This window comes from Poecilia mexicana, unplaced genomic scaffold, assembly GCF_051168715.1.
Source record: "Poecilia mexicana isolate PSO_F unplaced genomic scaffold, ASM5116871v1 scaffold_8, whole genome shotgun sequence".
Classification (NCBI taxonomy): domain Eukaryota; kingdom Metazoa; phylum Chordata; class Actinopteri; order Cyprinodontiformes; family Poeciliidae; genus Poecilia; species Poecilia mexicana.
The window spans coordinates 1,175,279-1,187,416 of NW_028263377.1; the positions used below are offsets into that span (position 1 = coordinate 1,175,279).

General features: G+C 40.3%; 1 protein-coding gene across 1 annotated transcript; it reads left to right on the top strand.

Annotated features, from left to right (window-relative positions):
• The first annotated feature begins 867 nt into the window (after positions 1–867).
• Positions 868–10,882, top strand: LOC148157821 (uncharacterized). The gene is made up of 5 exons (XM_088007998.1): positions 868–1,066; positions 1,335–1,427; positions 7,824–7,983; positions 8,132–8,255; positions 9,920–10,882. Exons 2-5 carry the CDS (start codon positions 1,335–1,337, stop codon positions 10,614–10,616), a joined length of 1,074 nt encoding a protein of 357 aa, XP_087864124.1. The 5' UTR covers positions 868–1,066; the 3' UTR covers positions 10,617–10,882.
• The last annotated feature ends 1,256 nt before the right edge of the window (positions 10,883–12,138 follow it).

Sequence of the window (12,138 nt, forward strand, 5' to 3'; positions counted from 1 at the left end):
TGTAGATATTGAACACAATCCCCCAGATATTTGACAGTATAGCATCACACAGTTCACACAAAATTTTATTTATAGATACAATAAATTACAACTATCATGGTTACAGTTTCTGAAGAAGACTGTGATGTCAGGCATTAATCATTGCCTGACTGTAAAGATTAATAATTGTGAGGACTTTGATGAACAGGACTTTGAAATCAGACGTGCAGTAGCTCTCCAGTCTTATGTGGATGCCATTTTTAATAAATAACTTAAGAAAAGAAATAGCTTCAGTTAGTAAGAACAGCATTTTGTGTATTTATGTTTATGTAAATCTTTGACCATGTTGGGTCATTCAGTTTTATTAAAAAGTATTCTAAACCTTCTTTCTGCCTGATCTTTTATTTTGGTGACACTCCAAGATAATCACTGACCCCCATTTAACCCTCTTTCAAAACTTCCTGGATACACCCCTGCTCAGCAGGAGGCATTAATATGAAGGCGTGGGTACCTGTTCAGTATTTTTGAATATAGCGCACTAAATTAAACTAACTGAAGGCTTAAACACTGCAGGTAAATATTGTTATTTCAAACTCTTGTTTGCTCATTTTAATTACATTTGCAGGTTAGGAACTTCATCGAGAGAGATGAATGTATAGGACATCTATGCTCTCAGTTTCATGGCTTGTTTTTAACCACAAATGAGAATGGATGGTCAGATGAAGCGCATGCCACTGCGTGTGATGCATGAGGAGCTCCACAGCTCCATAAATCCGTGCGGGATGGAATGGATGACGAGAACTAAAACCAAATTCAATAAATTAGACTCTGGTGTTTGTCAGATTAACTCTTTCCTGCAAGAGTTTGAGGCGGTGCGCCTGCGCGTGTGGAAGCACGTTGATAGGCTAAAGATGACATCACCCATAGCTGCTCTATTTGTGGAAAGAGGATGAGCTCATCACTTAGAAGCAGAGCATAGTCAGAGGAGCCAGTTTCCAGGCAGCTGCTGCAGACTGTGAGTTTGTTCATCAGCCTGCAAACAGAGAGGAGGCTCCTGCTGCTTCAAGAGGAAGACGCTCCACACACAGTAAGCAATGTTTGTTTTAAAAATAATCTTTACGCATGCGGGAAATGACCAGCAGAACAGTGACTATTTATAATTTGCTTGCTGTTTAAGATAGCTACAGGAAAAGCTCAATAATCCTCATTCTGATCTAAGAAGGAAAAACGTGAATTGCGTCATTTATTCATGCTACTCATAATCCTAGCGACTAAGAAGATGATGCATGAATAATATTCTGCTTTTAAAAAAAGAATAAAAGCCATCATTTAACTTAGATGTTGTGACACTGCAGATGGTCTGGTCCCGAGACGCAGAGGCAGAGCGACCCCAGCTGTCCGTCATCCTGCCGTGGCTCTACCTCGGAGCTGAGCGCGACGTGACGCAAGTAAGAACCAAAACATCGATTCTGCACAGTGCCTGGTGCCGCTAAGAGCGGCGCATCCACAAAGTTCTTAGAGGGGCAGCCAGAAGTGGAGGGAGAGAAGAGTGAGGGTGGGGGGACACCTTGAATCATAGGCTATGGTCACACAGCAGGCTTTGATGTTCAATTCCGATTTTTTATTTGTTTGGTCACTAATGGAAGTACAATCAAACTTCTGTGTGTGGTTTAGCGACCCACACGTGCAGAAGAAGGTAGACATACAGCATGTCATTGTTTACGGCAGTAATAATGGATGCCTTCATCTGTGGATCAGTTTCAAAGTTTATTCAAAAATGGGAGCGGACAATATCATCACAAAATCATAAGATAAATAAAGATAAGAAAGCACAACTAATAGCAACCCAGATAGCACATGATGTTAAATCAACGTTGAAAAATAGTTAGAATCGTTGATTTTTGGTTGAAGTCGACAAATGACGGTGGATCAACCATCAAACAACCATCCAATCAAACCGTTGAAACTGTGACATTGAATCAACGTTGTTTTGTGGTTGAAATCTGATGTCTGAAATGCCGAAGTCTGATTAATGGTTGATTTTTGGTTGAAGACGACAAATGACGGTTGATCAACCATCAAACAACCATCCACCTCTAGCCAAGTAACCAATGTTGAAACTGTGTCATTGAATCAATGTTGTTTTGTCGTTGAAATCTAATGACTGAAATGCCGATGTCTGATCAACATCTGATCAATATTGAATCAATGTCAGATGTATTGCCGCACCCCTTCCCCTCCTCTCCTCCTCATCAGCGCTCTGGGTCAGAGTATTTTATTACTGAGCGGGGGTTATCACATTTAAATTAAGCACTGTAGAGGATAGTGGGTGCTGATTCCTTTCTGTGCATTTTCTTACTTGTTCATAACAATTCTCACTGACTGTGTGAGTGTGATATATTGACACAAAAACATCTATAACTTACTACAAGGAGTGGAGCGGTCCACCCCCACCATTTACATGAGTGGGATAGCCCAACCACACAGCTGCTTTGCTGTTGGCTTGTTGGAAAATATGTTAATTCAATGTTGAATTATCATCACAAAGGTTGCATGTTTGGTTGAGGTCGACAACTGATGGTGGATCAACTATAAAACAACCATTCAATTCTAGCCAATTAACTAATGTTGAAACTGTGTCATTGAATCAATGTTGTTTTGTGGTTGACATCAAATAAATGAAATGCCAACGTCGAATCCAGTGTGTTTCAGCACTGGTCCTCCAGGCCCTACAAGTTTTAGGCATTTCCCTAATTCAACACACATGCTATTAATTGACGTCTGATTAACGGGGTTTTGCTGAACTGAAAAAACGCAGGTCAGTTTGATTGACGTCAAGGTTTGGGGAAGAACTACCCAGATAGCACACAATGTTAATTCAATGTTGAATTATGATCACAAAGGCTGCATGTATGGTTCAGGTCAACGACAGAAGCTGGATCAACCATCAAACAACCATTCAATTCTAGCCAATTAACATTCATTGATTGAAATGCCACATCGAATCCAGTGTTTTTCAGCACCGGCACCAGGCACACTGCCCTGCAAGTTTTAGGCATTTCCCTAATTCAGCACACATGATTTTAATTAACATTTGATTAACAAGGTTTTGCTGAACTGAAAGCATGCAGGTCAGTTTGCCTTGAGGATAAGGTTTGGGGAAAAACTAGTAATCAAAGTGTTCAGGTGTTTTTTGCACCCCTCACCACCGCCTGCCATTCAAACGCCCAACCCCCTTCCCTCCACCTGCCAAAAACACACACACACCTCTTTTCCCCCCACCTGGGCCCATCTACCCCTCAATCGGGTGAAACTTTAATTTTAAGTGAGGGTTTTTCATTTTTCACATTTTATTTTTTAAAAGATTGTTTTGGCTAGTGGCCTTTATTTGATAGTTAATTGACAGGAAGGTGGGTAATGCAGCAAAGGTTGCCAAGGTCAGGAATTGAACCTGTGACAGCTGCGTTGAGGACTGAGGCCTTGATTGTGGTTTGTGCTTAACCCCTGCGCCACCACAGCACAACCCCTTTTAGGTGAGGGTTAATCACGTTTTAACTTAAGCACTATGTGTTGACAACACTGAGTTGTGATTCCGTTCTGTACCCAGATTCATTAGCGGAACAAGTCAGCGTTGGGCCGGGGGGCGGGGCTAATTACCGGACCCCTAACGAATCACCAGGCCCCTGATGTTTATCGCCTGCGCTACCAGAAACTGTTGAGCGAGGGGCGGGGAGGTTGGTCTGTGTTTTTTGTTTGATCTTTACCCAGGAAACACATCGGCTAAACCGTGAGTGAAACGGTCACTGGAACTGACTAGTATATATTCCATTGAGGGAAAGTAACTTTAACATTAAATAGACCTTTCTCAACAGGCGGTAGACTTTCTCAGTCTATAATCAGATATTTAAGCGACTTGAAACCGCCCCCCCACCCCCCCCACCCCCCCATAGCTCTGCACCTGCCCAGATTGCACATGATGGCAATTCAACATTGAATTAACATCTTTTGCCAACAAGCCAACAGCGAAGTGGCTGTGTGTTTGGGACATCCCACTCATGTAAATGGTGGGGGTGGACCGCTCCACTCCTTGTAGTAAGTTGTAGATGTTTTTGTGTCAATATATCACACTCAAATGGTCAGTAGGACTTTTTTATGAAAAAGAAAGAAAATGTACAGAAATGAATCTTCACCCACTATCCTTTACAAATATCAAGCCAGAAAACCTAATATCGTAAGGGACTGAATGTTATGTTGCCATGGCAACCGGTGTGCTTAAATGACAAAGAGAGACGGAGAATAAAAAGGTGCTAGTGGTTTAGAGTTGATCACCTGTTCAGGTTGTTTTACCTTTGCTGTGGCTCTTTACAGCCGCTGTAGTTTCTGAACATTCAATAAACGACAAACTTGGACTAATTACCTCGTTCTTTGTGAGTATTCACAACAGACATCAAACACAGTAAATATGTTTCATTAAGTAGTTAACAAACAAATGACTTCTACCGCAATAATTATGTGAAATTAAATTAATTGTCTAATATTTTTAAAAAATACTTTGGGCATTTCGCTGGAGATGGGCACCAGCACCCTTCCGAACCCCACTAGGGACAAGGGTGTATAGAAAATGGATGGATGGATGCAGGGGCGCAACTACATATTATTCAGGTGGATGCGAACACATAAATCGCACCCCCCCAAGGAAGGTACGTAAGGGTGAAGGAGCGTAGAAAACATACGGTTGTTCTCTATCCGTATGAGCGACGTATGTTTACCGCTCCCCCGAGACGAAGACACGTGAAAGGTAAAACTCGCTACATTTACATGTGCGCGAGGTGAAGGAGCGTAAGGGCGCGGTGAAGTATATGCGAAGGCATCATCGGGGCGCCGCCCCCTCCAGATGGGGTTTTGACGCCCCCTCTGGTGCAGCGCTGCATACCCACTTTTTGCGGATGGATAGTTTGGGCATCTCGCTTTGAGCCCAGAGTCTGAGAGGCTTTTCCTGTATCAAACTACTTTTTTGCCTCTTATTTAGTGGAAATATTGATGTTGATGAGATTTTCTCCAAAATCATAACCTTTTTCAACCTTTATAGCTAAACTGTTGAAAATGAGGCTCTAACATTCACAAATGACATTGAAATAAAATCCAGTTCAACATCTGGTTTGAGGTGATTCCCAGGGATGAAAGTAGTTTTAAATTCTTGGGGGTACTATGACAAAATCTATCTATCTATTGTTTTATGAAATTTTAAATCAGGGTCGAAGGAGATCGGCGGCAATAACGAAACCAAACGCTGTTTCTGCTAGAATTAAATGTGCTCGATTTATTTCCCCACAGATTACAGCAAAATAACATGCATCAAACACTGTTACTGCTAGAACAAATATGCTCGATTTATTCCCCACAGAATACAGTACAAAACACTCTATGACTAAACACGTGATGCTCGATTCATTCAAGTTACCAGCGCTTACCTCGTGAAACTTGGCCGGAGAGCCTTCGGCCTAGAGACAAGCGGCAGCATCAACGTAGCTGGGCATTCGAACGCGACCCACAGCAGACTCTGACTAAAACCGCGGGCTTTTTCGTATTTTATCTCTTAAACAAAGGGATGCCTGCGTGCAAAGGGGGAGTGGCCATCTCCATCCTTGCAGGCGAGCCATCCAATCAGAGGTAGCCGCTCTCCGACCATGAGCCAATCATGGGCTGAGAGCGTGAACCAGCAGACCAATCAGAGCCCAACCCAAGTCAACCAGAGCCAAGCACGCCCTGTTCACGTGATCCGTATGAGCACAATAATCTGAGCAGAATAAGTTTTATATCAAATTATAAAGCAAAGAACAAGTTAAAAGATAATAAAAAGAATAATGATTATCAAAGAACATAAAAGATAATAAAAAGATAAAAATACAAAATACCAGATCATCTATCTATCTATCTATCTATCTATCTATCTATCTATCTATCTATCTATCTATCTATCTATCTATCTATCTATCTATCTATCTATCTATCTATCTATCTATCTATCTATCTATCTATCTCTCTCTCTCTCTCTCTCTCTCTCTCTATATATATATATATATATATATATATATATATATATATATATATATATATATATATTCCAACAGATCCATGTTTTGGTAGGATTTCCTGATATCAGGAAATCCTACCAATGGCTGGAGAAAGCTGGACTCAAGGACAGCACAGAGGCCCTCATCCTGGCTGCCCAGGAACAGGCCCTGAACACCAGAGCAATAGAGGCTCAGATCTACCACACCAGACAAGACCCAAGGTGTAGGTTGTGCAAGGAGGCCTCTGAGACAGTCCAGCACATAACAGCAGGGTGCAAGATGCTGGCAGGGAAAGCGTACATGGAACGACATAACCAAGTGGCGGGCATAGTGTACAGGAACATCTGTGCAGAATATGGACTGGAAGCCCCGAGGTCAAAATGGGGGACACCCCCAAAGGTGGTGGAGAATGACCGAGCTAAGATCCTGTGGGACTTCCAGATCCAGACAGACAAGATGGTAATGGCGAACCAACCGGACATTGTGGTGGTGGATAAAGAACAGAGGAAAGCCGTTGTGGTGGATGTAGCAATACCAAGTGACCACAACATCAGGAAAAAGGAGCATGAGAAACAGGAGAAATACCAGGGCCTCAGAGAGGAACTGGAGAAGGCCTGGAAGGTGAAGACCACAGTGGTGCCTGTGGTCATCGGGGCCCTCGGGGCAGTCACCCCCAAACTGGAGCAGTGGCTCAAACAGATCCCAGGAACAACATCAGACATCTCAGTCCAGAAATGTGCAGTTCTAGGCACAGCCAAGATACTGCGCAGAACCCTCAAGCTCCCAGGCCTCTGGTAGAGGACCCAAGCTCAGAGGATGAAAGAGACCACCCACGGAGGGTGAGAGGGGAATTTTTATATATATATATATATATATATATATATATATATATATATATATATATATATATATATACTGCTCAAAAAAAATAAAGGGAACATTTCACTTTAATTTTGTGTGTGGCTCCAAATCCAGGCCTCCATTGGTTAATAAATTTGATTTCCATTGATGATTTTTGTGTGATTTTGTTGTCAGCACATTCAACTTTGTACAGAACAAAGTATTCAATGAGAATATTTCATTCATTCAGATCTAGGATGTGTTATTTGAGTGTTCCCTTTATTTTTTTGAGCAGTGTATATATATATACTTTTGTCATAGTACCTCCAAGAATTTAAAACTACTTTCTCCCCTGGTCACGCCTCCATGATCTCATTGTCCGATTAAATAATCAGACTAAATAATAATGATACATATCTGATTTCAATTTTTTAAAGCCAAAAATGTTATGGCTGAAAGTTGCTTGACTCCATCTTGTACTGATTGCTTTGCATGTGAAATTTTTTGCTGACCTACATGAAGTAAATAAAAATAAAAATCATATACATAATTGCAGTATATATAAAAGATGCTATACATGCCATGTCTAAAATAGTCTGATTCTAATCTGTTCCTTCTATGGGTTGTATTTACAGTAAGTCAGTAATCAGCTATATTAGACCAGGATTGTGTCTAAATCTTAATCTTCGCCACATATATTTTTAGCAATAAATAAATAAATAATCAACAAAAATAGAATTCCAGCCTCCCCACATTTTAAAACAAGTAAACAAAAACACACAGAGGAGACACCAAATCTACACTAACTTGGTGTCTTGGAATTTCTCATGTTTTCATGGAGAATGATGTGAATGTATTAAGAAAATGCACTGAAGCAGCTTTCTGAATTAAAGTTCAGAAAGAGTAATATTAGAAAATGTGTGTGTTCAGGATCGACTGGCCTCTCTGGGTATTTCCTACGTGTTGAGTGTGAGCCGCTGCAGCCCCCAGCCATCTTTTCTGCCTTGCTCCAGATTCCTGCGCATTCCCATCGATGACTCCCTGTGGGACGACCTGCTGCCCTGGATCCCCCAGGCTCTCAGCTTCATAGGTCAGGACCGCCTCCCCCCACCTTTCTCACCCTAAACATCTGCTTCATAGTTTTCTTTGTTGACTGGTTCTTCAGTCTTAACTGCGCTAGTTGGATTAGCCATGCTAATACAGTATGAGGGTTATGTGCCATGGTGTGGTGTGTGTAGATTCAGCCATGTCCTCTGGGGCCTCGGTGTTGGTGCACTGTGCTGCAGGAATCTCCCGCTCCCCGGCTCTGGCTGTGGCCTACATCATGTACAGCCTGGAAATGGACCTGGACCATGCCTACAGGTACAGCACGCAGGCCTTGAGCTTCAATTAAGTATCACTATCTTACTTTAGATGCCTGAACTATGGGTTTTGAAAAATGAGGAATATAGTGACAATCAAACATCTTACAGAAGTTCAATCCAGGAGCCACTGCTGTACTCTGGTGATGTTTCATTCGCAGGCAAAATAAGTCCAGTTTCCAAAAAAAACTTGGAGGTTGTTTTCACAGTTTATTTATCCCAGTTTAGCAAGCACACAAAGGTCTTTCCATTGTTTCCTAATGCTGCTCTTGTTCTGGTTTAAAAAAAGCTAACAAAATAATTAACATACAAATGAACTCTGCAAATAACCCCCCAAAAATAGAAAGTAAACTAATATGATCTTGGGTACAATACCCACTAATAGGGAGTTGGTAGGACCTCAAATCCTCATTTTTCCAGACCTTTACACAGTTAAGAATTAACACATTTTACCAAATAAAATGTGTACAAATTGCACACATTTTATTAGGCTCACAAATTCACAGCTGCCTTGGATTAAGGGCTGAAGTAAGCAGAGAATATTATTTTAGAAAAGGAAAAAAAATTCTATGCTGTTGGATGAAACTTTGGTGTGCTTTTTATTCATGTTCATGCAGTATAAACCTATCGCAATAAGCAATTTATTGCATCAAATTAAAATGATCTTAATAATGTCCATTTAGACTATTAATATTTTTTGAAGGGTAATCTTGTTTAGAGAAACTTCCTAATCCATTTTTTGCATTGCTTTGGTTGTGTGTAGATTTCATTTGCTTTTAATTTATTGTTGTTTGGTTGTTATGTTTTATTTTGGATATTTCAAATATCTTCCAGTTCCAGTGGAGTGTTTGTACAAAATTAAAGTTTATTGGTCTTTGAGAGGCAAACTTGCATTATTATACCTTTATCTATATATTACTTGAACATGGCCTGAAAACATTATTGTTTATAGCAATTGTTTCTGAGCCAATTTATTGTCCTGTAAAATATGTTGTCATGGAGTAACAGTGGATTTAAAAAGCTGTTTTTAATGTCAAGCATTTAGCCAGCATCTCCTGAACAGAATCAGAATTTGGACTAATCTCGGCCCACAACGTGCTGAGTGGAGCTCCATTCTCTCATGTAACACAAACTTTGTACAATAGTTGGCTTAAAAAATGTTGTAGGATTTATATAGAAACATAATTTTGTCCACATTTAATTTTTTTTTTTTTTTTGCAATATGTTCCACAATTTTTGTGGAAGAGTACCTTGAGTGGAGAGTTGGATCTTGAAGGAGGGAGACCCACTCCTCAGATATGGAGATCCTCTTCTCTGTCAGGGCATCGGTTGACTTAATCTTTTTCAAAATGTCTTTCTCTTTCTCACTGTTTAATGTTTTTATCTTTTCTCCTTATCAGTTTATTGATTTCTTTTTATTTCTCTTTCTCACCGTTTTACGTTTTAATACATGATAACAGAAATGTAAATGAATTTTAAAAGAGCTATATCTAGAGGTTAGAGTCCTTGTCAAACGGCGTTTTGACTAAAGTCCAAAGGGTTGGAGTTCCATTTGACGGCATCCCAACTAAAGTTTTACAGCTTTTTATTTCTCTTTCTTACAGGAGCTCACATGTAAAAAAGTAACAATCAGTCTAACCCAAATCTTTTCTGTCCCCTCATCAGATTTGTAAAAGAGCGTCGGCCCTCCATTTCCCCAAACTTCAACTTCCTGGGTCAGCTGCAGCACTTCCAAGGCATCCTGAACCAGAAGGCGTCCAGCTGTGATATGACCAGGCAGCAGCACGAGAATCAGCAACCGTCCACAAAGGACAGAGGGACCAGATTACTGTGCAGTCAGAACAGGAACCGCTGTGTCCACACCACCACAGAAGACTCAATAATTCAGATGAGAAAATCGCTCTTTCATAACAGTGGTAACAAGCAAGGACCTTGGACCTTTGACCTGACAGTGTGTCAAAACCAACAATGTAACCAAAAGCCATGCGACGCTTCAGCATCGAGCCTCTGTGAGTCCAGAGAACCTCTACCAAAACAACTACAATTCCCATCAGGTTGTACTTCTCTCCTGGAGAAGCGTAAAAGCCTCACGCTCTCGTTGACGCCCTTGGGATTCTGCCCGCCCTCTTTGGCGAGCAGCCACCCACAATCAGTGGTGAAAGCGTCCCCAGTCCACAGCGTCCCCCACCCAGAGCGGAGTCCCCGTCTCGGTGGGTCCAGCCGAGCTGAAGAGAAGGAACGACGCCTGTTATCACCATCCAGGATTACTCTGAACAAGCTGTTTGACTGGGGGGAAAGAGTGCTGCTGGGGTTGGTCCACCCGGTGAAGATGGGACAGCCGGCGCTGCCCTATAGGTGCTGAGGTTGCAGAGTGGAGCGACACCTAACCAGTTCTTGTGCATGTTCATCAGAACAAAAGTGACAACACAGGATTTACAGAAATACTGAAGGAAACCATTGTCTTCTATTTATATATTTATTGAAAAGTTGATTCTAAAAACTGTTCTTGTCAAGCGCTTCTTGGTACATACTAACAGTCGACAGCTCATGTTTTGCTTTGTAAGATGCTGCAGTTTTGAAATGTCTGTGGCGCAACATCTTGAAATAAACAAAAGATCACACTGAAAACCAATCTTGTTGCATGTTTCTATTAGTGTAAAAACTTAAGTTTGCATCATCAGCAGCTCAAATATCGTTTCAATCTGGGGGGTTTTCATGGTGTTTTTCGAGGTACAAATGCTAATTCAATTACTTCTAGGCAATAAAACAGAAACAGAAAATGTCAACCACCACAAAGATAGGCTTTGACATGTAATAAGACAAACACTAAATGTGGTATGAGGGGTCTGCTGGTATTCAATCTTCTTTACTACTGTATATGATAAAGAGTTTACAGTTCTCTGGACTTGACCTGCTGAATGTTCTGCTTGTTTTAAAACATATTGACATTTTTAAAGACTTGCTAATGGAATTTGTTCTTCAGTATCTTGCTAATTCAGAAAGTGTTAACTCAAAGTCCTGCCATTCTGAAGTGAATATAAATCTTGTTATATGCTTGGTACTTATTTTATTTATAAAAATAAAAGTTTATTTTTATTTTATTTATAAAATAAAAGTTTGCATTGTAATTACACCAGACTTTTATTCTGAAGCCAAATTATGAAAATTATTGAAATCACTCAAAACAGAAAACATATGTTAGAGCTCTAAACTTAATGCTGTTATGCCTGTTCAAAATGATACTAATATTTGGTGAAATGTGCTTTACCAAGCTGCAAAAGCAACAACAACAAAAAACAAGTTCCTGAAAGCTGTCTGCATTGATCACTCTTCTTTGAAACAGCAGTTCAATTCAGTGTATTTATATACCATTTCACAACAAATGCCATCACAGGGTACTTTACAAAAAATAAAAGTAAATACATACATACATGCATTACAATTCATCTTAGTCATTAATCAGTGCATTAAACTCAATTCATTACTCAAATTAATAAAAAAAAAAACTTTCTACGTAAGGAAACCCAGCAGGATTGCAGCATTCACTTCTCATGACATGAATAGAATAGAAATAGAAACAACCTTTATGTCCCTGTATTTAGACTATTTTAAATACATAAAAATGTATTACTAGCCATCACCTATAATTAAGCTCAGACAGTTGTTTAGCTTAGTTACTTATTGTGGATACATTAGCTTCGTTTTTACGCTAGGTGCTAGTCTTTTGTCTTCTTGAGAAAAAAAAAATCAGTGAGCTTTGCACATTTCACACCATTCTTCACTGCTGCCTTTATTTTCTTTAACGTGGCTTTGTCAGATCTTTCCATATTTACTGGTCAGCAGGTTTGCCAACTAGATAGAAGATGTGAGTTGTTGAAGTGATC